This window comes from Contarinia nasturtii, unplaced genomic scaffold (genome assembly GCF_009176525.2).
Source record: "Contarinia nasturtii isolate CC-2019 unplaced genomic scaffold, AAFC_CNas_1.1 Cnas_scaffold_350, whole genome shotgun sequence".
Classification (NCBI taxonomy): Eukaryota; Metazoa; Arthropoda; class Insecta; order Diptera; family Cecidomyiidae; genus Contarinia; species Contarinia nasturtii.
In genome coordinates, this window is record NW_022197705.1 from 1,724,911 (window position 1) to 1,751,825 (window position 26,915).

A 26,915-nucleotide genomic window follows, 5' to 3' on the forward strand; every position below is an offset into this window, starting at 1 on the left:
AAATATTCCGATCTATTTCACCATTAAAACCAAGGTTACCCTGTCTCATATGCTTGTTCCTTAAAATATTAACAATTATTAGTCATGCTTCTATACAGCTAAATGGCATGATAAGCATAAAAAATTATCTTATTGCCAGAAAATAAAACAATATTGCAATAAAAATCCGCTCAACATGTCAATTGTTTATTCGAACATTTGTACAAAGTTAAGCTAATTGAATTATTTACAAAACGGGCAAAGTAAATAAAAATCAATCGATAAATGTTGTTTTGCCAATGACTGCATATATATAGTTTACTCTATTTGTTTGGTTAGCAAGTAATTCATTCATTGAAATATTCAGCATTTATTTTGAGTCGTGCAGCACGCTATGCTCGTTAGAAATTCAGTTGATCAATATGGAGTTAAAAAATTACACACAAAATTGTATGTTTAAAATGCTTTATTCTGAAAAATAGGATATGCTTATTGCCGATTTTGGAGGCACATGTTTTTATTATTTTGAATTTCTTTGAAAGACTGTGTTTTAGAAGCACTACATCTGTGCGAAATATTTTTTAATTTTTTTGAAAAATGCTTTTTTTTTTTGTTGCGTCTCATATTTTATGCGCCGAGTTGCTTGTACAAAATCGGTACATAATCGTCCCATTGGGCTTGATAGAAGTTACCAGCCACCGGGTTGCCCAATTCGTACTTCTCGGCAAATTTAGCAATGGAAAATCCTCCTCTGTTTTCACCACTGGTGTTCGGCAGGCGAGGCTCATCGAAGCTAAGTTTACCCTTTTGCTTGTAGATCAAAAATACATAACGATGTAATCCGGTACCTTCAGGTGGTCCCGATCCGACGTAGTCCGATAATATTTCACCTTTGCTTACATCTTTGCCTGGTATATTTGTGATCAACCAGTGGTGCCACTAAAAATTATACCGAAAAAAAGTGATGATATTTAGCGATGTACTTATTAATTTATAAATAGCTTGAAGATTTGATTTTATCAAATTCGTGATAAGACACAATGTGATAAAAATAACAATAACAACAAAAAGAATTTTAACAAAAAATTACCTCACGGAACTTCGGGTCTTGACGAGAAGGCGCATCTGGGTCTGTCATAGCTAGAGTGTAAAACGTATCTGGATCGGCATTCCATTCAACGTTTGGGCGATCTTTAACTTGAGTTGGTGTCAATTCATTGCCTTCATTTGCCGAAACACCACTAACATAGGTGACTTTGGCCACTTCAGTCGGTGCAAATGGAATGACGTCGGGAACAATAGCGTGTTTATCCATCGTGATATTTACTGCGTAGTTTCTGGTCACAACTGACTTGATCAAATTTCTCGAAAGAACTGAAACACTCAATAGCCGGTTGGCAAACATTTTACCTTATCCAATGAAAATAGTAGAAAAAAATCAATTCTCCACACTCTCAACGAACTTTGTCATAATAATGGATGAACAAAATCTACACAACAAATGGCACTTTGAACGGTTTTCTCTTTTGATAGGTTTATGCAATGTTTCTTACTAGTAAATGTTGAGAACAAAAATTGAATCGAATTGTGATTGAATTTTATCTCATTTTAAAGATATTTTGAAATAAAACTTAAAAATTATCTGAAATTCAAGAGAAAAATGTCTTTATTATATTTATAAAATAGGGAATAATAGGGATTTTTATGTTTTTCAAATATTTGACAGAAAATGTCACCTGTCAACATCCATAGCAAAACAGGAGAGTTAACACACTTAGATTTTTGACATTTCATTCATTAAAGCTGTGTATTTAGCGCGAAATATCTGTATACAATAAAACAGATCGTTTACTTTGATCAATTACATTCAAAATGTTGTTCTCAAATGAAAATTCAATAAAAAAAACTACAGATAATTATCAACGATTATCTACCGCAACATTTGTTGATTCATCTGTGCGATTTCAATTGAAAGACAAGAAGACTGATTACAGCAAGCAATTTGCGCACATATATGCTCAACGGCTAGATCAAATGCGACCACTTCTTCAAGCAAAAGCCGCTGAAAAATGGGGTGAGTAAAAATACTTCACAAAATGTGAAAATTATTAAAACGAATATCGAATGGAATTTCCATAGGTGACAAATATCCAATAAAAAAGATGGCAGATTTGCGTGAAGACAATCCAGAAAAATGTGTTATTCTTGGCACCACATTTGTTCATCAAAAATTAAAGCCGAGCATTTTGCGTGAGATTTCAGAAGAGACACAATTAACACCGCAACCAGTTCGACAGAATTTCGCCGATGAATCAGACATGGTTATTTTGGAAGATGAAGTTCAACGCATTCAATTGCTAGGTGAATTTCCAGTTCATCAATTTGTTACTGGTATTGTTGTCGCTGTTTTGGGTAAGTTTATGTCGATTTGCAGAAAAAAAGCATTGAAAAAGATTTGACCGAACAAAATGGCATCGAAATAATTAAATAATTTTTTTCCAACTATGTTCACTTCGAATATTGTAACTTATTAGGAACTGATTGTAAGTAAAAGTCGACTTGAGAGTTTGAAAGAGTTTCAATATTATAACCACACACTATCATCAATCGATTTTTTGCAATTTGTTTTTCACCAATTTTTAATCCGTTCATTTTTTTGTCTACGTTTATTCTTTGGCTTGCTCTCACGTAAAATACACTCTCACCCTTTAAAAATGTACTATTTTTTGTTTGTGTTTGTACTCATCACATATGAAATTGTTGGTGTCTGTTGTGATTTCACTCTGGTTTTGTTTTTCATTTTAATTTGCATATATGACTTTTGTACATATAACATTCACGATAAATCACAAAATCTTCGAATATATTCTAATCGTATATTTAATTTTAGGTTATGAAAACGACGAAGGAAAGTTCGTGGTTGAAGATCATATGTTTTACGAATGTGGTCCACAGAAACCGCTGAAAGAGTTGACGTCGTCACCGTTGCTGGTCTTTGTTTCTGGACTGGATCAATCGGCCACGCATGATTTTACGATGTCACTTGAACTCTTTCAACAGTGGTTGTATGGAAATTTGCCGAATTTCGATAAAGACATGGATTTTGAGGCGTCGAATGTGGTTCGTGTTATTGTGGCTGGTAATTCGGTGCGTACAACAATGGAAGTGCGTGCAAAAACAATCTTAATGCGTCAACCCGAGTCGACGGTTACACTGCAAGCGGTTAAAGCTGTCGATGATCTTCTCTATGGATGGTCACAATCGGTAAATGTCGATTTGATGCCTGGAGAATTTGATCCATCGAACTGCATGTTGCCGCAACAACCCATGCATCATTGTATGTTTCCAAATAGTGCACCATGCGGTGCATTTAAATGCGTCACAAATCCGTATGAATTTTGTATTGAGGATCGCCTTATACTTGGCACATCCGGCCAAAATGTGACCAACATTCAAAAATATTCACACATCGAAGACACGCTTGACGCCTTGAAATCGATCGCCAAATGGAGCATTTTGGCACCAACCGCCCCAGATACTCTTCCATGTTATCCGTACTATGATGATGATCCGTTTGTCATTAAACAATGTCCAAACATACTGTTTGCTGGCAATATGCCCGAATTTAAGACTGGATTTTTTGAAGGTATACCAAATGATTTATTTCGACACTTTGAAAAGTCGTTTTCAATATTTTTTATATTTATTTTACAGGACCCGATGGACAGAAGAGTCGATTAATTTGCGTCCCATCGTTTTCTCAAACCGAAAGTGTGGCCGTTGTTAATTTAAGAACCTTGGAATGTAAACAGTTGTGTTTTAAATTAAAAGGTTTCGATGAAATTGAAATGTAAGCTAAAAATTATGAAAGTAAAAAACTGTTCGTTCTTTTTATTAAAATACTTTTATTGTTGAATACAGTTGTAGCTATAAGTAAGGTTAACTCATGGAATGAAAACAAGCTATAGAATTTCGAAATAAAATATGAAAAAGCAAGCAACCATTGATATTTTCACTCTAATCGCCTAATAAAATGAAATCTAATAAAACATATCGGCATTGAAGTAACCAAGACTAAATGTGAAAATGAAATATGACATGATTTTGATTTGCAGCAAAACAATACTAACTAGTCTATTCAAATGTATTTTGTTTGTTTTTTTTTTTGTTCATTGATAAATATGTGTAAATATGTTCAAGTTGGAAGAAACGCAATTGCTTAAATCTAAAAAATTTGTCGTCATTGTTATCATTTCAGCGTACAATCATACATAATAGCTAGTGTCGGTCAATTCGGTGATTCTTTTTCCTCTTCTATGATATATTGTATCGCCGATGCGCGCCATATCACTTGAGTTCTTTGTGTCGAAAATTTTCTATATAATATCTTTGGCAAATTTACACGAGGAAACAAATAAAGATTCAGACTTTCCAAACGTTTCACAAAAAATATAATTTATATCAATCAGTTTGACTGCTGTTAACAAGAATAAAATATATTGCTTTGTTTGATAAAATATCGAAAACAAATAGATTGACTGTTGTTGATTTTTTTCTTAAATCTGAAAAAACTATATTTTCTTTATGATAAAACTGAGCAATAAAATTCTATTCTGATTTCTTCTTCATTTTTTTTAAAGTCATTTTTAAATGTGTTTCATAAATATTCTTTGTTTTTTTTTTTTGTCTTTTTAAATATAGTACTTCTAGATATCACAACTACACCCCCAAGATATAATCTGAAAAAACGGTTGATTTTTTACCTCTCACCAGTATTACATGAAATAGAAATATAAAACAGATATAATTATATAATATGTATGTTTCTGAAGAAATTCTATTGAAATTTATTCTGCAGGCAATGGATATGAATTCTAATGTGTCTCCTTCAATTCACATGGTATTGTAATGACATTTCAATTGAAACAATGAGGATTAAATTGAATTGACTGAATTGTTTAATTGGGTGTGTGTGTGTTTATGTGTTGGGCCGATTTCTTTTCTTTGATATACTTTTTTAAACATTTGCTTGCTCTGGACCACCAACACAACTTGGAATCGCATTCGACCATTTGGCATTACGCAAACATTTAATGGTTCGTGCCCCTTTTAATTCTAACCCAGTATCACATGTGAATGTTATACTCTCGCCGATTGAATAATAAAACTTAACTGATGACATTCGACCAGATATCGCAGTGCCTGGATAACTGCAGGCCTGTACACCTGTTCAAAAAAAATGATTGAGAATAATAATTTGAAGTGAGAAGTCAATTCTATGATGCTTACATTTTGGTAGAACGCCAGACCATCGTCCATTGTCCTGACACGCAATTATCGGCTGGCCTTGTATCATATATTCCGGATTACAGTTGAATTGAATGACATCACCAGCTCGATATGGAGCTGATCCTTGTGCATAACCGTTTACTGGAGCGCCCGGATTATCGCACTGCACCTCTGTAATGTTAAATGGATTTTTAATTGGATTTTTCCTCATATTTGTTTCATTTGATTTCAAACCAGAGCACGATGGGAATGGTTGCGCCCATTCACCACTCGATAGACATGTTGTTTGTGATGGACCACGTAGTCCATAGCCAGTTTGACATGAAAATGTTGCACGACCGCCTACTTCACGGGATAGGATTGTTACACGTGGCACAGATCGATTCGATGACGCCAATATTGGAATGTCACCACATTCAATGCCTGCAAAGCAAGAAAGTCGTCGATTTTTTTTAAGAGTGAAGTTTAAGTTTAATCTTTTTTTTTGTATTCGGACTCACTTTCACACACCGGCAGCGCGGAACTCCAATTACCACTCGGCATGCACGTTAATTCCGATGAACCGATCAATGAATTTCCATTTATGCAAGATAACTGGATCTTTGATCCCATCTTTGTATCATTCACATTTACTTTGAGACCACGCTTGCTTGGAATCTCTGGACAATGGATGGCTCGTACAAGAACCTCAACAGTGTGATCGTGTCGAGCCGGTGTTCTTAAACGACAAAAAAGAGAACCTTTTGTATTACAAATAGCAATGGTAAATTTAAATAATGTTTTCGAAATAAAATATGTTATTGAATAAATTTCTTTTGTCTTTTCTCTTGGAGCCACCCAGCTAATATTCCCTCGTTTTTTCAGTAACAATATACCGACAAACATTTTATAGTGTTTTATAATTATTAAAAAAACTGTATCTTTATAATGCCTGTATACGTACTCTATAACAGTTATATAGACAATTGATAAAAATCACTTACGAACATGTAAAAATTCCTGTATCCTCCTCAACCGCATGGAAAATGCTTTTTTTTTGTAAAAAATGAAGATAGATAGTGTCATTTTTCCTTATTGGAAAGTCTATTAAACCCATTATTACCTCAATCGATATTCCAATGTATTATCGCGACCTTCATCGGTGACCCATCCTTCGGGATAGTTTCTATACGTGTGATTAACCGACCACTTCGGGTTGCCAAAACGTCTCATCCATAAACATTCCATATGCACTGTTGTCCCCGGATACACGACCAATTTCCCATCATTACTTTGTGCAATTGGACCATTGTGATGACGAAATAGAATTGTTGGTGATTTTTCCACTGTAGAAAAACGATTAATTGACCGAAAAATTCAAACGAAATTTCCCCATAATGAAAGTGAAAATGTAAATATGAGTCATTGGGTCAAAATGGATTTTAATGCAATCCATTCAATGTGGAAAATGTAAAGTAAATTTGAAAAATATGCTCTGAATTTTCCTTAAAAGTGACATACTTGCGTAATCATTTTCCTGATTCAATCCCAAACACGTAGGCTTAATGCCGTTCCAATCTGAATGAATGCACGTAAGAACATTATTGCCAAGCATTTGATATTTGCCAATATCCACACATCTGTAAAAAAGGATACATAAAATGAAACATTTAGAGCAAACCTTCGTATCAATCAGTGTAGCGAGAAAAATGTGTTTAACATGATTGGAAACTGTGCGTTATCTCAATTTTGCAGATGTTCAATGCTCTTTTTTTTCTCTCGAGCTATGTGCTTTCAATTTTATGGGATTGATTGAGCAATTTTCCGCATCTGTGAACACCATAATCGATTCTGAGCTTAGAGTGAAGCTCACTCAATCGGTCCCATGGGTCGTTTACATCAGTTTATAAATTGTATGTGATGAAATAGCACACGCATTCAAATCGCTCCAGTTTTTTCCACATATTTTTCCGAAGAAGAAAAATGTCAACCGAAAATGTATTAAACAAGTTGAAAGCAATCATTGAAAAAGCCAACAAATCAAATATTAATATTCAACAACTGGCATCTCTTGAAAACCATTCGGCAATATCGAATTTATCATTTTTTCGATGTTTTTTCTTCGTTCCAATCGTATTGGGATTTACTGTATTTGTTCACAACAAATTGTGGATAAATGGGGAAAAGTGTTTGATAGCATTGCCTGATTCATTGTCGCATGCATTTCGTCCGCCAGAAAATTGTAACTTTTGCCGAAATATCACGCAAGCTGATCGTGTTTCGAATATTTCACCACATGAATTTGAAAAATATTTTGCATACAATGCCAAACCAGTGATTGTCACCGATGCAACCAACAATTGGACTGCTTTGGATGTATTTGATTTTTGGTATTTCAAAGATGTATATGATTCTTCATTTACCGAATCGGAACAAATGAACTGCCAGTTCTTTCCGGTAATATTAGTTTTTGTTCACACAAACAATTAAGAAATACTAAAGCAGAAGAACATTTTATTTTTTATTTCTAGTATAAAACTGAATTCAAATCACTTAGAGAGGCTTTGAATATTCCATCAGAGCGTGTGAACTATGAAAGTGGTACCGACCCGTGGTATTTTGGATGGAGTAACTGCAATTATGAAGTTGCTCAAGAGCTACGAAAACATTATGACCGTCCATACTTTTTGCCAGACACGTCGGAGAATAATGCTATCGACTGGATTTTTATGGGAGGTCCAAGTCTGGGCGCACACATGCACGTTGATAACGTTAGATTGCCGTCGTGGCAGGCACAAATTAAAGGCCAAAAAGGTATACAGAAATTATGCTATTTTGAGGTCAGTATGCATGTGCTTGTGCATACTGCACTGAATTTCAGATAACAATTTAAATCACATTTAAAAAATCAGTTTTAATTGAATACGCTTGTCGTTTGTAGAATGGGTCTTGGCGCCACCACCCGAATGCTATTATGAATGCTCAACTTTTTCAACAATCGTACGAACCGGAGATATTAGTAAGTTCTCATACATTTTTTTTTGTTATAATTCAAGTCATGCACAGTACGAAAATAGAAGGAATCATGTATAAAGACAATAATAAGAAAAGTTCAACAAATCAGAAAAGGTTCACAGTGGTCAATAATATAATAATTTTTCCAAATTTCTGCTGTATGTGAAGAGTAAAGGGCAAATTAATACTAAAATACTTAAAGTAGCTACGAGTATTTGTTTAGTACTTTCGGTCATATATTTCAATAATTTTCAGTATGTTTGGTACTGATTCGCCCCTTACGACTCGGCAAGTTTGGGAACCTATATGAATCGAATAATGTAAAATGTTCAATTTCAATTGCAGTTGTATTGGACACAAATAAATGGTATCACAAAACCATCGTATTACCAGGCGAGATTAGCATTACCATTGGTGCAGAGTATGATTAAAAAGAAATAATGAAAATGGTGTTTTACGTTAGTCATGCTTTATTTAAATTTTAAAGCTTATTTTATTCAATTGAAGAGATTTTTAAGCTATGTGTAATTTCAAATGCTATTCATTCAGTTTACAAATAAATTTCTATTTAATTGATAATTGCTTGGAATCCATTCAATTCATGTAATCTCAAAATCATTATTATTTCAAATACTAATCTAAAATCAAAATTTCATTCAAGTATAAAATGCTAGAAAAACTAATCTAAAATAGAATTTATTGTAATATTTGCAAGCATGCATCGAACCAAATCTTTATCACTATATTCGGTGGTTTTATCACTATTTCTGTATTTTAAATTTATACAAAAATCGTTTGGTGAATAGGTGAGTGTGAATTGTCCATTTGGCCGCAAATAAATTTATCAAGATGATGTTGTGTATCAAAAATTGTGTTGAAAATGGTAAACCATTAAAAAAAGAATAATCATGCTCATGAACAAAGTTATGTTTTATTATATAAAGCCATTGCATACCTCGACACAATTGTGGCACCAGGTGGAAATTCGACAACTCCTTCATCGATTCGCAGATCATTGTAGAAGCTCACAACATTCGGTTCATCATTGTAAAAGATGCAAGTTCCATTTGCTGTATGGCAATAAATCACAATTATTATTCGCTTGAAATATTGTACTCTATACTGGAAGACTTACTGCAATCAAAAGAGCGACCATTCCATGTACCATCCTCGCATACGATTTTCCATGTTGTTCTTTCTCCCGCTGCACCTTTGATGCAATTAAACGTAATTTCTGTTCCAGATTCGAATCCTTCATCGGCATCAGTGACCGGTTCTCCGTTTCTGAAAACACATGTTTCTAGTTAATACCACTAAATAAAATCGATTCAAACGTAAGTATTACTTGTAAAGAATCGTCTCTTCAACTCTCGTTGGCATTCCGCATGGTTTTCCCTCGCCAAAAGTGTGTTGATAGTAACTGCCACTGTTTTCTGTTTTCATGTTCAAGATTTTCGACTTGCCGAATTTTTCATTGATTTTATTGAATCCAGTTAAAATGCTTGTCACGTCTTGATTTGAACTAAAAAAATCAACTTCGCCCAAATATTCACTTTCGCGAGTTTTTTTAGCAATTGCCGATATTTGAGCCGGTTGACACTGAACGGTTTGCGGAGTTAAATTTCCCAGTGAACATTCTGTAGTATTTTTTTTGGATTAAATCGAAATAATATGAAAGAGCAGGAAGTATATGTAAGAAGTGAAATAATAATTACTCATTTGCACCGTTTCCTCGCTGCCTTCGCATTGAACCGAAACTGAAGCGGCATGAGCGATGGTTAATCCACCACGATATCCTTCCTGAATGAAATGAATAGAGTTTTAATGTGAGACAAGTCTCGTTTCAATTGAAATTCGATCAGTTACTTGATAAACAGCATTCGAAATATTTGGCAGAGAGCATGGAGCTGGAACACATTCTGGTAAACCGTTGACATCCCAACTACCCTCTTGACATTTCAATCTGTTTGGACCCTGTACGGTGTATCCTTCATCGCAATTGACTTGAACAATCTCGCCACTTTGTACTTCATCGAATGCGTTAAGTGGTTGCATTGTTGTTTTACCATTGTCGTCTTTTTGATCAACAACCAATGCCACATATGCTCCGTGTGCAGTGGAAGCAATTGAGCATGGCACTAAAGTGCATTCTGGTTTCAATGGTTTCCATCGTCCTCGAACACATTTTGCAGTTCCATTTGGATTTTGTAAATTCAATCGATATTCCTTTGCACATGTTGCACGAATTATCGTTCCAGTGCCAAATTCGTTGGACGGATCGCGTCCTTCACGTACGATGTCAATACGAATGTATGGTTTCATAGCGATTGGCTGAAAAAGTTTGAAAATAACTTAATGCATCATTTATCTACTTGCAATACCCCTCTCTTTAGAGGAAGGGTACCCGATTTTATGTAAATTCAAAATTAGTCATTACTAAATTACAGCTCTCACCTCACATGGTTCCTTTGTTTTTGACTTCCGTGATCCTTCTGTATCACTGCCATTTCCATCCTCTTCAATTGGGTCTTCACTTTTCTTCGGCGCGCGTGGAGCCCGTTTTACACGATGAAACAACTTGCCATTATTGTGTACACCTTTGCTTCCAAGAAGAATTCTCTTCCTTCGTCGAACGATCTGTGACTGTAACAAATTGACAATATCGCTAACATTCTTCTCATGTTGTCGAGAGATTTGTGGCAAATAATTTCGATTGCCAATCTGTCCATTTTCATCGTGCACTGCATCACTGTGGCTGCGACCAACAAATGTATTGTTTACAATGCCATCATTTATTTCCTTCTTCGCGTAAATATTTCGATCTTCGTTGATATTTGGCAATGGTATTGGCATCGAAGCATATGCATTTATTTCATCGAATGGATCTTGAGCGGGTGTTTTATAATCATCATCATCGGCATATGGATCTCCTTTGTTATCAAAAACTAATGGTTCATCATCATCAATGACACGTTGACTATGTGATGCTCGCAGTAAATTATTGATGTAATTTCGATGTTTTTGTCGAATTTTCTCATAATATTTATTGTAGGCGCGTCGTTGTGCTTCCTCAAATCTAATTCGTTGTTGTTGCTGTTGAAATTCGTTGCGCAATGGACGTACAAATTGATAATCAATTTCTGGATATCGTTTTCGTGCAATATTTCGCTTGAATCGCATTATTGCCGGTGCAACGAGATGCCATTTATGATTGATGTTATGATTTGGAATTATTCGTCGATGAATTTTACGCTGACCACCTCGATGATGAAGTAAACTTCGCTTTTGTCGTAATGGAAATGGATCTTCGATTACTGCATTTCTTCGAAGAACTTCACTGATTTCCCGCTTAAAACGACCAAAATTTCGCAAAATTTTATGCTTTTGTTCAATTTTTGCGGCACGCTTACGACGATTCCATCTTAAACGCGGATGCAAACCAGGACTACATTCGGGCAACTCAGTTGGCCGCCAAACACCACCAACTAATACAAATACAAAATGTTTTTTTTTTTTTTTTTAATTTAGTTAACCTTTGGGCAGTGTCACATCGTGATTCTTACCACATGTCGCACCAACTGGACCCTTTTCATTTAAAATGTAGCCTTTATCGCAATCGTACATTATTTGCTTATTGTTCATTATCTGGAATGAAAAAAAGTTCACTAAACGGTTTTTGAAGAAAAAAACGAAAAAATGTTACCTTCCTAACATAGGGTCGATAGTCATAAAGTCCCATATTTCCAATAAGTAAAACTTTGCCGTGTTCAACATAACCAGGGAATGCACAAAATAATTCTTGACACATTGGTGTCAATCCCGTCCAATTGCCAAACGCACAAGTACGAACGTATTCATTTTCATCGATAACTTCTTTTCCATCAGGTCCGGTTAACTTGAAACCATCTTTGCATTTAAATCGTGCTTTCATACCATGCTCTGTCTTTGGTGCCAAGACCATTCCTGGAAATATGAAGAAACCATTGAAATGTTTGTCGCCCGAATCACGAAAATATATACAAAATATCAGCTTACCAAACTTTGGTGGTTTAGGAAGAGTTTTGCATCGAGCCGGTGTACAACGAGGTATAATTGACCAAGTACCATTCATACAGGTGGGCGGAGCTGAAGATATTATTGGAAATTCATATCGATCTTCGCAAACGACCTCCAGAGTCGTTCCATGAATGACTTGATTAGATGTTGGCGGTAGTGTTGGAGTAACCGGAGTTGTGGCATTTGGATCAAGCTCTTTTTCCATTGCAATAACTGTGCCTTGTTGAACCGTTGGTATAACGCATGGTGCTAGAATGGTTTATATAACACATAGTGGAAACAGATTTACGCCCAATTTTTTTTTAAATAGTTACCTAAACATTCTGGTACTGGATATCTCCATCTTCCATCAACTTGACAAACGGTTGACGTATTTCCAGCAAGCAACATACCCGGTTGGCATCGAAAAATAATGCTGGCTCCCAATCCTGTTCCGGCGTCAATATTTTCCAGCCATCCATTGAACAGAACCCCCGGAGAACCGCAATTGATTTCCTTACAAGTCGGCAATGAGCCGCTCCATTTTCTATCGGCACCACAACGTCTCGAACTATCATTGACCAGTGTATACCCATAGCGACATTCATAAGAAACGATTGAATTGTACGAAAGACTCGTATAAATTGCTTTTCCATTTTTCGGGCTCTCCGGTATCGGACAAACGACACTGGTTACAACTATTTTTTGTTTGTAGAAATATAGAAGCAAAGAAAAGGCAATTTTAGTTTTTGACCTTGAAGCTGATGCGTAGAGACTAAACAAGTAGTACACAAAAAACTATTTTCAACCATTTGTCTATGTGAATGTTTACCGCAAATTTTTGAATCAAAACGATTTTCATGGCCGATAAATAGTGGTTGTTTCAATCATGAGAGTTGAATTTGGTCTATGGATGTGGCCAGCATCTAAGGCGAATTTATGAAAAAAATAAATAGTCATTGCATGAAGCGAATAAAAACAAATCGGTTTGGTTTGGTTTTGCGGTAACGATACACATAATTTTTATTGTTGAAAGCCAAAATACATTGTTTAATTTGAAATAGAATTGATTCTACACATTAACTACATAACGATTTAATACAATTTCGGATTTGATAAAACGATGACGGTCAAATGTTTGAAGCGATTTTTTTTTTTTTGGCAAGTGGTTGATGATCTTTGACCGACTCCAGAAACGTTTGAAGTTTTTATTCGATTTGGTCATCTCAATTTTAATTAAAATCACGAATTTGCGACACAACATCAAAGTATGGGGATCAATTAAGGAATTAATGGTACACTTTTTAAGAGCAAATACTTCAGTTAAATCGTTTCTCTACGGCTAGTGTATATAGTGTATGAACTTGAAGTGCTACTAAATATATATTGACGTGGCATGGAAATTTTGTTACTACTTTTCGTAAATTTGTGAGAAAATATTTACGTTTCAGCTACTTAAACGAGAATTTATGATTGGTTCTCTTTTGAATTGAGCAAAGAAGCAACAGGAAAGAAAACATTAAAATACAGTCAAAATTAGATAGTCGAATCAACACAACATTACAGATTAAAAAACATACTCGATTTTTTCTTGTTTTTTTTTTTTTATCAAAATTGGATAGAAATTTACTTACGCACACATGTAGGCATTTCTTTTGGTGACCAATCACCGGTGGCTTGACAAAAACGCTCGGATTTTCCAACCAATTCATAACCTTCGCCACAGTGGTAGGTGATACGACATCCAAATGTATAACATTCGCCTGCATGCCAACCATGAGTCGGATCAGTCGGTTGACCTGTTTTGAATAAAATGAACAATTAATTTCTATCGATTTTTGCAGATATCAATTAATGTATACAATTTATATAGATTTTTGACTTACCACATGAGCGAGGCTCACAATTTATATCGGGACCATACCTGAAAATGGACATAAAATCAATTATGGTTAAGAAATCATTACGAATGGTAAATCATATAATTCTTACCAACTTGCATGACCATCAATCGCCAAACATTTTGCGCGTGGAAATCCAGCAGTAACATAGCCAGTATAGCAATGATATTGAACGGCTGAATCAAGCTCAAATGTGGCTTGTTCCGGTAATGCTGAGTGACGAGCATGTTCGATGACTGGCGGTGTCAAACAGAAAACTATAAAAACACAAAGAGCAAGACATGCAATTAACTTCGGTATGAAAAATGGTGACTTTAAATTAGCAGCAATGAGAGGCTAAAATTTACTATTCTTTGAGCAAATCGGTTGCGATCCTGTCCATTGACCATTTCGGCACAGTCTTTCAGCAAGCTATGGTTGGAATAGTATTTATCTTAAAACATGCTTTTTTCTTCAAAAACATTGAAAATTACCCCAACAACATTGTAGCCAAGTGGACATGTGTAAACAGCTTTTCCGCCAAATTCCCGACCGGATAAAGTGACCGTTCCAAGTTCAGGCTGTGGCAGCTCTGGGCATTCACGATCTGAAAATTTATAAAAACGAATGTTAAGAAGTTCGGAATTCAAAATAAAATTCAATAAAAAAATGAACCTGGCTTGATGCATGACATTCCGCAGGTTCCGTCGCATAAGCACTTTTTCTTTTTACTTTTGCAATCTTCATGCGATGAGCATTTTCTTAAGCATTTTTGACCTAATAAAGTTGCTTGTTCCTCGTCCCGTGGACAATCCGATGATGGTGAATTTCTTGAATTTTTTATTTAATTTTAAATTTTTTTTTTTTTTTTTTTTTTTTATTTTTTTTTTCATTTTTACCTTGGATTTTTGTAAATTCGACCATCGTCATCAGCTTCGGCCGACTCTTCCGAATCGTCAAAGTCATCTTCGTCCTCATCGTCAGGAACATCAGTTGCAGCAGACGGTACAGACAAAACTGTAAAAAAGAGCAGAAATATATTAAACGTCGAAAGAATTCATAGAGAATACCTAAAAAAATACATATTTGATGTGAAGCGCTACAAAAACTCTTGGGCATTATATCAAAAAGTGAGTCGAGCTTCATTTCCAAAGATTTACGCACATACATATGAAAAAAGCACGTGGATAAAAAAAAGTCATAACAAAACGGAGTAAACGAAATTTGTTTTGACAGATTTTTGATGGAAAAGCTGACAAGTGGTTGTTGAATTTGTACAAATCATCTGTTGTGCCGGATTCTCATACTCCGATGCTACCAACACTTGCGCACCAAAGCTCTCATCAAACACCAACACAACACAACCAGAAAAGTAATCATGGTTACTACCCATCACCTAGATTGACTTTTTTCATGGGTCGATGGAAGAGCGAGAACGAGACTTGGATAACATCAATACACAAGAAAATCTGTAGCTTTTTTGTGATTTTTCGAATGGTTTTTGTTCCATCACAAGACGCAGTCGTTCGAATTTGAATGAAAGAAAATTGCAAATCACTGACGCAATGGAAAAAATGCAAAAAATTTCATGCTCACCCCGTTGAACAAAAATGGCTGCCATGAATAATATCCACAAATAATACAGGCGATTCATGTTTTGTGTGTTTTTTTAATTTGTTATTTTCGCTAAATTGTTTTCGAATTTTGCAATTAATGCATTATATGAACATAGTGTAGCACTTATTCAACACCACGACACAATTGTCAGGTGAAAAAAACAAAGTTTTTCCACTGAATTTTCACTTTTTCACAGAGCACAATTTTTTTACCACAAACCACACAATTGAAATGATATGCTCTACGGAAGCGTTCTATTGTCTTTGTTGCAGCATCTCCGCACTTTGGCATTGGATGGCAAATTGATGCGAAGCTTTTTTTATGTATGCACATATACCAGCTAAGGATAAGATGGAAAAACTGGGTCGTATTGTCAAGGACGACACCTATGGAGAAATATTTAAAGTTTTCAATTAAATTTGGTAAGAGTATGTACTATCACTATCATTTTTAACCTGGTGTAACTGTAAGGGATGCATGCTTTGGTAAAGAAAATCTGTCGTCTGGTATTATATTAGTTGATTTGTTATTTGTTGGGAAATGTCTATATTTTATGAAAACTTCCATTTATATTAGATTGACTAGATTGATATTAGATTGAATAATACAAGAACATTCCAATTTCAAAAGATAATATGAAAGAAAAGAAAGAGGCTTACGTACGCAAGCTGACTTTTCCGCATGGAACCGAAATTTTGGGAATAAACTAAAATTATGGTCTATGTATGGTTGCAGTAACTTAAATTACCGTGAAAACTTGTGAATATTATTTTCTTATCAAAATAAATAACCACACCAAGTCTAAAGAAATTTCAATCAAAAATTACCTGTTCAAAGTTTTACATCATTACGGTACCACAAAGGCATGTCTTTCATACAAATATGAAATTTTGTGTGGATTTTTGTATGAAAAGTCTATGAAAAATTGATTGCAACTCAAAACTAATCTTAGATTTGAGTTTCTCGTGCCAAAAAACCCCCACTACACATTCTTGTTTAAAGCCAATACGACTTTTACTACCCGTATTAGAAGAATTCACGCTTCGTGTACACTCGGCACATCTTCGCTGCTTAGGCGAATGTCAGCAGTAGAATTCACTGCGACATGTTCAAAAAACATCAAGTAGCCATATGTGAATGTTTCATCCTCTTTTGTGCGAACTTTCTTTGACTGTGTACGGCTGTGAGCAAACACATGCATTAGATGCACGACAGTTCGCAGTGAACTCAAGGGCTGATATTCCATAAAGCAGCGACGATGTGCCGAGTGTACACAAAGCGTGAATTCTTCTTAATCGGATAGTAAAAGTCGTATTGGCTTTAAACGAGTTCTTTCAGCGTTCAAATTGAAAGAATATCATTTTAAGGCATTTTCTCATAAGTGCCTCTTCAGAGTCTAGGTTTTACACCGATCGATCAATGTTGTTGAAAATTTGACCAGATCCATTCCTCGTAGTGCCCAATCATCCCGTAAAGTCAGATTTTGAATTTCATATCTGAGCATGAAACCATCGTGTCAGCAAAATGGTTGAAAAATGATCAAAAAATGTATGAATGTGGGTACTCCATTCGGACCAAAAAAAAATTACACCGGTCAACAGATATTGCTCAAAAACTAATCAGCACGTCTCCTAGTAGTCCCAAAGCATCCTGCAAAGTCAGAATTTGAATTGAGTTTTTGGAAGAAGACTTATCGCGGTAACGAAAAAAAGGAGCCACAGGACACAGGACACATCACACACAGCGACGCACATTAATATGCCCCAAAATCATCTCCAATCGTGTTTTCTACATGAAATATGCATAGAAAACATGTTTTGGGGTGACTTTAATTTTTTGGCCTAATACAATACCTTTCCTACACTAAGTGTGCGGAAAAGTAAAACTGGTATGTTTCAATTTAAAGAGCATAAAATTATGCTTTAAATCGTAGCACTAATGTAAAGCACCGATTGATATTGACTACATCGAGAAAAAGTGTTAATATCGTCAAAGGTTTGTTAGTAGAGATCAAAGCTGTGAATACTCGGGGATTTGTTTAAGTATATTTGTTGTTGTTTTTTTTTTTAATATTTATACATTTTTTTTCTCCTGAACTCAAAATATTCAGCCAGTTTTGGCGGTGAATAAAGATTATTATTATATTATTATAAATTACATTATCAATCAAAGAAATGGATGAAAGACAAACTTTTAATAAACATGCATAATAAATCAAACAATAAAATTACATCTTCACTTAATCATATTGGGATGAAATAAAAAAAAATGATACGGAATTTTGTTTCTAGTTCAAGCTTGTTGTATTATATTGTTTCGAGTCTCGAGACAGTAAATAAATAAAGAATGTATGGCCACTAGTCCAGCAAAAATGAATTGAATCAAGGTGTTTTTTCCTATCAAACTCGATTTAATATTACATTGGCCATGTTCCAAACAAAACTTAGTAATGGAAAATATTTCAGATCAAATAGCTGTTTGACTTTGGAATTTTCCGAAAGTGTTTGTTTCTAGAAACATCCATTAGATTAAATAATATAAGAACATTCAAATTTCAAGCGATAGTATATCTGAAAAAATGTCAATTTCAATGTGTGTGTAGAATATTTCAAAGCTGATTTCGTCGGATACACCCCAATATTGATGTAAAAAAAACTTTTATCTAGATCTTTTTGTTATAACATGAAATTATATATTTTTCAAAAAATGCGGAACATTATTGCATGTTATCATCTATATTTTTGATTTGACTATTCCATTTATTGGCTGGTTACTTTGGCCGAACAGCTGCCCCATCCATAGTCATCACTACATGTGTTAACTGAACATTTGCCCTTCGGACCTTTTCCAAACTCAATCCAATATTTACTACCACCTCCATGAGCTGTCAAGAGCAAGAAGATTAACAAAATATAACATATAAATTAAATACATATTTGATACAAAATTACCGGCGTAACTTGATCCTAGTGTCTCACTACCCATAACGTACGTTCTTCCGTCGACCTTGACACATTTTATATGTTCCTATTGTGATGTGAAGTAGCGAAATCAGCATTTAAAAGGTATCAATAACGAGAAATTATCTTGTAAAATTGAATAAATGTTATTGTTATGCTTCTCATAAACTTACCTAACCAGCAGTGACCATACCCAAGCAGAGCAATAAAGTAATTGCCAAAAAAGGGAATAGCGCGATTAAAAATCATTTCGACAGTTTATTAATTCGGGTGAATTGATCAATGGTATATTTTGTGATATCGATCGTAGACTGAACATAATAAAAAAATTTGCTCCTTATAAAGGGTGAAATTTTGCCGTTGTTAAAAATTGTTTTTGAATAAAAATTCATTTAATGTTTAACTTACGTAAACATTTCACATTATTGATGCAATTTATTTTAATGTATGAATTTTTGTCATCAAAGCAAAAACATTTGAATAATTAATTCCTCAATTTTCAATAACACATCTCATTATTGACGCAATCAATTTCAATTTATTTATTTATTTTTATTTATTCACCGTCTGATCACAGACTGAATTTATCACAAAATTAGTACAATATCGTTCACAATGAAACACCACCCGATCGTATACCCAGCCACCAGCCTTCTCGACTTCGGAGCAGCAGATATCGATTGTGTTCACTGTTTTAATTTCTATATAACACATAAAAGTTCAAAATTAAATTTTTCACCGAACAAATATCACATTTTCCAATTTGACAATATTGTTCCTAAAGATGTGTCTTGATGCCGAATCTAAAAATATTTCTCTTATCAATTTAAAGTTTCTACAAGCAACGTAAAACGGCCGATTATGTGCGTAATCCGATGAAAATGCCCTAGCTCTAATCAGTTCTGTACTTCTCAAATTTCTTTGGTTCTCATTATATTGCAGTCTTGTATATACAATTTTATCTCTAAGTGAGCTAGACACTATTTTACTTAAAAGCAGATCATAAATTAAAAATATAGAGGCATTTATACGCCGTCTCCAAAGCGGTTGAATATTCAAAACATCACATCTAAACTGATACGGTGGCAGTACATAATTCTCATCTCACTGATAACGACCAAATAACAAAATCTTTTTGAATTGATTCTATTTTATCAGAGTGGATACGATGGTATGGAAGCCATACAATTTTCGCGTATTCCAATTTAGACCTGACTAGTGCACAGTATAACATTTTTGCAGATTCATGTGCACTGGCTGTAATCGCATCGATGTGATCGGTGAATGTCAATTTTGTATCGAAAATAATGCCGAGATCCTTGTGCAGTTTGGTCCGTTCAAATGTATGATGGCCGTTGTCGATTGTATAGTCGTAGTTGACTACGTATGGGTTTCAAGCAAGTTTTTTTAGTTTCAATATTTTATGGCAGGAATTTATTTATATGACCACAAATCATGACCACATGGTTTTTCAATGTTTTACGGCATGATTTTATTCATATGACCACTAAGATAATCATAATATGATATATATTCACAAATTGGGTTTATGACATTATTTGAAACAAACATGTTTACCTGATTAATAAACAAAATATTATAGATTAATGCGTCAGTTTTTATGAAAATTGAGCTCTAGAGGAATAATTTATTCAAAACATTTGTTTTTGCTATGATGGCAAGTTATACTTCAAGGTTATGTCGTTAGTTGAAATAAATATTTTAACCAAAAAATTTGCTCCTTATAAAGGAGCCGTTGTTAAAAATTGTTTTATAATAAAAAAAAAAATCCTCTAAAACTCATAAACATTCCACATCGACATATTGTAAAATATATTCAAAATTTGGGTTTATGACATTATTTGAAACAAACATGTTTACCTGAATAAAAAAACAAAATATTATAAATTGAAATTAATTGCGTCAATAATGAGATGTGTTATTGAAAATTGAGGAATTAATTATTCAAATGTTTTTGCTTTGATGACAAAAATTCATACATCAAAATAAATTGCATCAATAATGTGAAATGTTTACGTAAGTTAAACATTAAATGAATTTTTATTCAAAAACAATTTTTAACAACGGCAAAATTTCACCCTTTATAAGGAGCAAATTTTTTTATTATGTTCAGTCTACGATCGATATCACAAAATATACCATTGATCAATTCACCCGAATTAATAAACTGTCGAAATGATTTTTAATCGCGCTATTCCCTTTTTGGCAATTACTTTATTGCTCTGCTTGGGTATGGTCACTGCTGGTTGGGTAAGTTTATGAGAAGCATAACAATAACATTTATTCAATTTTACAAGATAATTTCTCGTTATTGATACCTTTTAAATGCTGATTTCGCTACTTCACATCACAATAGGAACATATAAAATGTGTCAAGGTCGACGGAAGAACGTACGTTATGGGTAGTGAGACACTAGGATCAAGTTACGCCGGTAATTTTGTATCAAATATGTATTTAATTTATATGTTATATTTTGTTAATCTTCTTGCTCTTGACAGCTCATGGAGGTGGTAGTAAATATTGGATTGAGTTTGGAAAAGGTCCGAAGGGCAAATGTTCAGTTAACACATGTAGTGATGACTATGGATGGCGCGGCTGTTCGGCCAAACTAACCAAACGAAAAACGTTATAGTCAAATCAAAAATATAGATGATAACATGCAATAATGTTCCGCATTTTTAAAAAATAAATAATTTCATGTTATAACAAAAAGATCTAGATAAAAAGTTTTTTTTACATACATATTGGGGTGTATCCGACGAAATCAGCTTTGAAATATTCTAAACACACATTGAAATTGACATTTTTTCAGATATACTATCGCTTGAAATTTAAATGTTCTTATATTATTTAATCTAATGGATGTTTCTAGAAACAAACACTTTCGGAGCTTGAACTAGAAACAAAATTCCGTATCATTTTTTTTTATTTCATCCCAATATGATTAAGTGAAGATGTAATTTTATTGTTTGATTTATTATGCATGTTTATTAAAAGTTTGTCTTTCATCCATTTCTTTGATTGATAATGTAATTTAGGAGAAAAAAAATGTATAAAAATTACAAAAAAAGAAATAAAATAAAAACAACAACAAATATACTTAAACAAATCCCCGAGTATTTACATCTTTGATCTCTACTAACAAACCTTTGGCGATATTAACACTTTTACTCGATGTAGTTTGGAAATCGCTTTCAGTTTAAGTGAACTAAAGATAAGCTATTGATTTTGATTTTTTAGATTTTCCCTAGAAAATACATTGGATTTCGTTTTCGGTTTTCTCGAAGAAAAAATATTTTGGACGTTTTACGTTACATAAGCCGAGCATATAATATTTTTATTTTCGTTCAAGTTATAAACATAAATGTTGAATTTTTAATTATCAAGAGAACTGGAACATTCAATGCGATTTTTTTATTTCAAATTTTGCGGTGCAAGGTCATCCTTCATTTCGGTCACTTATCTGCATAATGGTGCTAGTCGTCAAGCGTTAATATACTAGAAATAATGGTGAACACAAAATTTCTGATTAAGATGTACATTACAAATCCATGAATTTTGATCATTTAATTTTTTTTGTCAAGCGATAACAGCGAATCAGTTCAGACAGCTAACGTAAGGTGCTGAAAGGGAGTGACAGCAATACAAGTAATTGTTATATCTATAAAAATACTCGCATTGTTACAATCAATATAAAATTTCTATTTTTTTCACTTCATTTTAGCGTCTGCTGCCAGCTGCCTGAAAATATCTCAATAAAATGCCTGAATTAAACTCTTATTGGCGACAATAAACTTTTTTTTTTATTGATTAGACTGCAGTTACTATACAAAATGTAATATACGTCATGCATATGTGATTTTTTACTTATTTTCAAGTTTTTTTTTGTTATTTTGTTGTGATAACATATTTTGTACAAAAATAAAACATTGATATACTGTTGACACAAATCTCAGAGAGTATCAAAATCGATGAAAATTTGTCGGATTTAAAAAGCATTTATTCTCGTTTCGTTGAGGTGAGTTACTCGCACGTTTTCTTGAAACAAATCAATAAAGTTACTAACACAATAAATTATAATTTATTGTCTTCTTGTTTCAGTGAATAAAAATGGCATTGATTTCGTGTGTGTTTATGTTATTGGTATTGTGCGCAATATTGGTGTTGTGCGCAATCGAACCCACAAATCGAATAGCAATTCATCGTGATGATTTAGAGGCATACATTCAACGACAAAACAATTACGGTTTTATTCAAGAATTTAAAATGCTTCCACATAAATTCAATGATCGTACAACAAATCACTCCGATGCCAAAGAAAATTCAAACAAAAATCGGTACAGCGATATTAAAGCATACGATCAAACTCGAGTGAAATTATCACAATGCACAACGAATGGAATGAACTCTGTTTCAGATTATATAAATGCAAATTTTGTGACTGGATATAAGGCACGTAAACAGTTCATTTGTTCGCAAGGACCGTTGGAGAGTACGGTAAACGATTTCTGGCGCATGGTTTGGGAACAAAATATCGAAATTATTATCATGTTAACGAATCTAGTAGAAAATAATTGGATAAAATGCACCAAATACTGGCCAGACCTTATTACTGATACCCAGAAATTTGGCGAAATCTCCGTAACACTTACGCATGAACAACGTTACGCTGATTATGTTGTTCGTGAATTGAAACTCACGCGAAATGGAAGCTCGTGTCTCATGGGCGGTGGAAAAGACGAGAAACACATCACTCAATATCACTTTTTAGCTTGGAATGATTATATGGCACCGACAATGAGTTTGATTCGATTTATTCGCAAAATTAACGATTTTTATTCAGTGCAACGCGGCCCGATTCTAGTTCACTGTTCAGGTATTCAATTTTTCATTTAAAAAAAACTAACATTTCATTAAAATATCTTATTTTAGCTGGCGTCGGTCGCACAGGAACATTAGTTGCATTGGATTCTTTGATGCAACAATTACAAGATGAAAATCAAGTATCTGTGTTTAAAACGGTTGCTGAGATGCGTCATCAGCGCAGCTCTTTGGTACAGTCACTGGTAAGCGATGTCATATCATTCTGAATTCTTTTGTATATTTGATTTACGTTTTATTTTAAGGAACAATACAAATTCCTGTACCAAGCCTTGCTTGAAGTCGTGAAGAATGGAAGCAATGGTTCAAAGTGATCAGTGCCAATTAAAAACGGAATTATTAATTCGAATTTTTGGAAAACGAACGAAATTGAACGAGAAAATCATATGAACTTGTGTAAAGTTATGTTTTGCTTTTGAATAAATGTAATGCAACATGTTAAAGAGTGAGCTGGTCTTTTAAATGTGATTTCGATTATTAGTTATCAAAATGAGTTTAAATTGCATCATTCCGTAGATCGACTATGACGAATTACGTAATAGACGTCACACACAACGATAATAAACCGAAACTTTTGTGATTAGTTTTTGTGTGACTTTTGATGAATTTTTATATGTATCTATCGTTCTTGCGACCATAATTAATCTTTATGAATCCTCAAATTGTTTGACATTGTTCTTACCAACATTCAAAAATTCCAGGCGTCTGCAACAAAATTTGCAGCAATGTAGATCTAGCGATCGTTTCGGGAACGCAATGTTGCACCCTATACATCTGTACACAAATAATTGAAGATTTTCTTTATTCGATGCATTTTCCATTTTCACTGCAAATGTATTTTGTAATTTAATATATTTTTATGTTGAATGATCAACCACGGTGTTGTAATGAAATTGCAAATATTGATTGATATACAGACTTTAACCAATTTCTGTTTTATATGGCGGTTGAATAAATGCTGTTGATCCTTATATAAGTGTGAATCAATTCAGTTTTATCAATTTGTTTATCCATTTAAAGTATTCCCTATTAAACAGTTTATCTTAACGTTTATTATGATACTGTATTGCAACGTTACCAAAACATCATTCACCACTGAGAACAGGGCTGTTATTTTTACTCTGTCAGTGCACGCACAAAGTAGTGTGCACACTCACACTCAATGTGCGTCGCACACAGTGCTTGTATTTTGAATGTGCACGCACACTTAGTTACAAATTTGCCAACCGCCAAAAATGTCAAACTTGTGACTAAGTGTGCGCGCACATGCAAAATACAAGCATTGTGTGCGACGCACATAGAATGTGAGTGTGCACACTACTGTGTGCGTGCACTGACAGAGTGAAAATTACAGCCCTGACTGAGAATAGAGTCATATTTGAAAACAAATCAGAAAATCTCGATAACATCATTTTATTTATTTGCGCTATCATATAGGGGATCTTTTAGCATATGTAATACAAAATAAAATATTGAATAATATGGTCACAAACAAAACTAATAATGGAAAACTGATTGCAAGGGCGTTTGAATAAATCATAACCTAAATTGATTGGGTGATAGGTTAGATATTCATATCAAGTAGAAATGAATTTTATTCTTTCGTTCAATTCCCGAAGTGATCAAATATAAAATTGGGGCAAGCCATTTTTTGGATCGTCAAATATTTGTCCATGGTTGATGCTATCCATTTATATGCTGGAAATGGAAACATAGTATGATTAAAATAGAAAATTTCCGATCATGTTTTCATACACTATGACATTTTCTTACCATAATATGGAAGAATATAAGACGTCTTGAACAAATGTTGCAGTAATGCAGATCTAGCGATCGCACCACGAATGAAATGGAACAGTTTGTACATCTGTATATGTACAATTCACTACCTAATTGTCCGCTAAAGTTTTGCATTGTGTTTTCACTGAAATCAATATGTGATTTATACTGATATATTTATTTTAATTGATGCTGTGTCGTTTTAGCGATCGCAAATGAATGTGAGGATATTAACATATATTTAAGAACGATTATTCTGTATTTTGATGATCTTTAGAAAAGTTATTACTTCAGCTCATACTGAATCAACAATTGAAATCAATCTACTTATCTTTACTTTATATTTTCATACAAACAAAGTGCTCAATAATTAAACAATTATAGTATGTTGCACAAAGTACATTGTTTGCAAATTAAAAAAATTAAATTAAATCGACCAAGCACTTTTAAAGATAATTTTTCTTATTTTGATGCGCTTTCCATTTGCAAAACTAGGGCTTGATGTACTGAAAATGAAAGTGTGATTACAAATTGAAATTAAACTGATGGACATTTTCTTACCGTTACATTCAAAAATGCGAGGCGTCTCGAACAACCCTTGCAGAAACACATTCCCAACGATCGATTTGTGATCGTAGTGTGACAGCTTGGACAAATGTATACGTATAATTGAATACATTGATGTTTTGATAGATTTTCCATCATGTTTTTTCGGTGAGAAAAAATTTAAAATCAAGGAAATTTAGTCAAAAATAAGATCCAAAAAAGTATTACCAATTTTATGTTGAATAATACAGTACTAGTGCTCAATTGAGAGTGCTAATATAAAATTCATATCATAAATATAAGTCATTAATTTGTTTATCAAATTTAAGGCACGCATGAATTAAACTGCAATATCAAGTGTACAAAAAAGTGTGGAACGATCGAAGAAAGTCAATATTCAAAACAAATCAGCCGGAAATAAAGATTTATTGGATTCAAATATTGATTATATATCAATCTTTTTTGTTTTCATTTTCATTGCATTTTTGATTGCAACTGCCAATTATGTTTAAATGAAAAAAAAAAGTGTTTGTATACATTTGCAAGAATTAAAACTGAAATATCGGTTGAAAGAAAACAAATACAGAATGTATGATTCACGAATGAATTAATCACATTCAAACTGTTTGATATATATCGCTGATCTTCAAAAATCACCTGAACGATTGATCAAAACTTTCCAATCAAAAGTCGATGCACCAACGCATTGGAACCAGGTATGAATTTATTTAATACAAACACAGCTTAAAAATACAGTTTACACTGCTATTATTGTTGTCTTCCAATCGCTATGCTTATATTACTCTTGTAAATATTGAATTCAGTATCTTCAAGTATGATTCGATAAATGCCATGAGTTTGGCCCATGTTGTGAATGATTTTAGAGAAAATTTTGGGGCTGAAACTTGGACATAATGTCAGTGGGGCAAGTAC

The 26,915-nt window shown here is 33.7% G+C and overlaps 5 protein-coding genes and 2 long non-coding RNA genes across 9 annotated transcripts; 3 read left to right on the forward strand and 4 right to left on the reverse strand.

Annotated features, from left to right (window-relative positions):
• Window positions 1-427: 427 nt before the first annotated feature.
• LOC116338071 (protein D2-like) lies at window positions 428-1,412 on the reverse strand. Its single transcript, XM_031763126.1, has 2 exons — window positions 1,070-1,412; window positions 428-918 (listed from the first exon to the last, which is right to left on the reverse strand). Exons 1-2 carry the CDS (start codon window positions 1,382-1,384, stop codon window positions 607-609), a joined length of 627 nt encoding a protein of 208 aa, XP_031618986.1. The 5' UTR covers window positions 1,385-1,412; the 3' UTR covers window positions 428-606.
• A 364-nt stretch (window positions 1,413-1,776) lies between these two features.
• Window positions 1,777-3,979, forward strand: LOC116337917 (DNA polymerase delta small subunit). Of its 2 annotated transcripts, XM_031762880.1 has the most exons (5): window positions 1,777-2,053; window positions 2,119-2,391; window positions 2,514-2,522; window positions 2,870-3,625; window positions 3,694-3,979. In XM_031762880.1, the coding sequence occupies exons 1-5, from the start codon at window positions 1,852-1,854 to the stop codon at window positions 3,831-3,833; spliced, it is 1,380 nt and encodes a 459-aa protein (XP_031618740.1). In that variant the 5' UTR covers window positions 1,777-1,851; the 3' UTR covers window positions 3,834-3,979. The 2 variants fall into 2 exon arrangements, with proteins under 2 accessions (XP_031618740.1, XP_031618741.1); XM_031762881.1 differs by lacking the exon at window positions 2,514-2,522.
• Window positions 3,980-4,639: 660 nt separating this feature from the next.
• Window positions 4,640-16,071, reverse strand: LOC116337915. Of its 2 annotated transcripts, XM_031762878.1 has the most exons (25): window positions 15,774-16,071; window positions 15,077-15,194; window positions 14,853-15,007; window positions 14,672-14,784; window positions 14,546-14,609; window positions 14,290-14,455; window positions 14,184-14,221; window positions 13,932-14,096; window positions 12,633-12,995; window positions 12,298-12,567; window positions 11,966-12,225; window positions 11,826-11,907; window positions 10,717-11,747; window positions 10,129-10,593; window positions 9,978-10,062; window positions 9,608-9,899; window positions 9,398-9,546; window positions 9,218-9,332; window positions 6,769-6,887; window positions 6,371-6,593; window positions 6,252-6,296; window positions 5,769-5,986; window positions 5,503-5,691; window positions 5,269-5,439; window positions 4,640-5,205 (listed from the first exon to the last, which is right to left on the reverse strand). In XM_031762878.1, the coding sequence occupies exons 1-25, from the start codon at window positions 15,829-15,831 to the stop codon at window positions 4,997-4,999; spliced, it is 5,163 nt and encodes a 1,720-aa protein (XP_031618738.1). In that variant the 5' UTR covers window positions 15,832-16,071; the 3' UTR covers window positions 4,640-4,996. The 2 variants fall into 2 exon arrangements, with proteins under 2 accessions (XP_031618738.1, XP_031618739.1); XM_031762879.1 differs by lacking the exons at window positions 4,640-5,205; window positions 5,269-5,439; window positions 5,503-5,691; ... (2 more) ...; window positions 6,371-6,593; window positions 6,769-6,887 and adding an exon at window positions 8,935-9,029.
• Window positions 7,171-8,714, forward strand: LOC116337918. The gene is made up of 4 exons (XM_031762883.1): window positions 7,171-7,704; window positions 7,779-8,061; window positions 8,189-8,266; window positions 8,608-8,714. The coding sequence occupies exons 1-4, from the start codon at window positions 7,231-7,233 to the stop codon at window positions 8,691-8,693; spliced, it is 921 nt and encodes a 306-aa protein (XP_031618743.1). The 5' UTR covers window positions 7,171-7,230; the 3' UTR covers window positions 8,694-8,714.
• A 2,389-nt stretch (window positions 16,072-18,460) lies between the features above and the next one.
• On the reverse strand, window positions 18,461-18,878 carry LOC116338290. Its single transcript, XR_004200861.1, has 2 exons — window positions 18,746-18,878; window positions 18,461-18,678 (listed from the first exon to the last, which is right to left on the reverse strand). It is a non-coding gene; the product is annotated as an uncharacterized LOC116338290 (long non-coding RNA).
• A 3,230-nt stretch (window positions 18,879-22,108) lies between these two features.
• Window positions 22,109-25,010, reverse strand: LOC116338107. Its single transcript, XR_004200850.1, has 3 exons — window positions 24,577-25,010; window positions 24,340-24,483; window positions 22,109-22,274 (listed from the first exon to the last, which is right to left on the reverse strand). It is a non-coding gene; the product is annotated as an uncharacterized LOC116338107 (long non-coding RNA).
• On the forward strand, window positions 22,672-24,103 carry LOC116338106 (tyrosine-protein phosphatase 69D-like). The gene is made up of 4 exons (XM_031763179.1): window positions 22,672-22,794; window positions 22,878-23,652; window positions 23,709-23,842; window positions 23,903-24,103. The coding sequence occupies exons 2-4, from the start codon at window positions 22,887-22,889 to the stop codon at window positions 23,969-23,971; spliced, it is 969 nt and encodes a 322-aa protein (XP_031619039.1). The 5' UTR covers window positions 22,672-22,794; window positions 22,878-22,886; the 3' UTR covers window positions 23,972-24,103.
• Window positions 25,011-26,915: the final 1,905 nt, after the last annotated feature.

Bases quoted from the DNA above. Each gene is read 5' to 3' on its own strand.
- LOC116337915 (XM_031762878.1), bottom strand. From the start codon at position 15,831: ATGAATCGCCTGTATTATTTGTGGATATTATTCATGGCAGCCATTTTT. The intron at 14,456-14,545 runs GTAAATTTTAGC...GTGTTTTTATAG, and splicing joins ACCGATTTGCTCAAAGAATA to TTTTCTGTTTGACACCGCCA. The intron at 5,206-5,268 runs GTAAGCATCATA...TTTTTTGAACAG, and splicing joins GTCTGGCGTTCTACCAAAAT to GTGTACAGGCCTGCAGTTAT.
- LOC116338106 (XM_031763179.1), top strand. From the start codon at position 22,887: ATGGCATTGATTTCGTGTGTGTTTATGTTATTGGTATTGTGCGCAATA. The intron at 23,653-23,708 runs GTATTCAATTTT...ATCTTATTTTAG, and splicing joins GATTCTAGTTCACTGTTCAG to CTGGCGTCGGTCGCACAGGA. The intron at 23,843-23,902 runs GTAAGCGATGTC...TTTTATTTTAAG, and splicing joins GCTCTTTGGTACAGTCACTG to GAACAATACAAATTCCTGTA.
- LOC116337917 (XM_031762880.1), top strand. From the start codon at position 1,852: ATGTTGTTCTCAAATGAAAATTCAATAAAAAAAACTACAGATAATTAT. The intron at 2,054-2,118 runs GTGAGTAAAAAT...GAATTTCCATAG, and splicing joins AAAAGCCGCTGAAAAATGGG to GTGACAAATATCCAATAAAA. The intron at 3,626-3,693 runs GTATACCAAATG...TTTATTTTACAG, and splicing joins TAAGACTGGATTTTTTGAAG to GACCCGATGGACAGAAGAGT.
- LOC116337918 (XM_031762883.1), top strand. From the start codon at position 7,231: ATGTCAACCGAAAATGTATTAAACAAGTTGAAAGCAATCATTGAAAAA. The intron at 7,705-7,778 runs GTAATATTAGTT...TTTTATTTCTAG, and splicing joins TGAACTGCCAGTTCTTTCCG to TATAAAACTGAATTCAAATC. The intron at 8,062-8,188 runs GTATACAGAAAT...TGTCGTTTGTAG, and splicing joins ACAAATTAAAGGCCAAAAAG to AATGGGTCTTGGCGCCACCA.
- LOC116338071 (XM_031763126.1), bottom strand. From the start codon at position 1,384: ATGTTTGCCAACCGGCTATTGAGTGTTTCAGTTCTTTCGAGAAATTTG. The intron at 919-1,069 runs GTAATTTTTTGT...TATAATTTTTAG, and splicing joins AAGACCCGAAGTTCCGTGAG to TGGCACCACTGGTTGATCAC.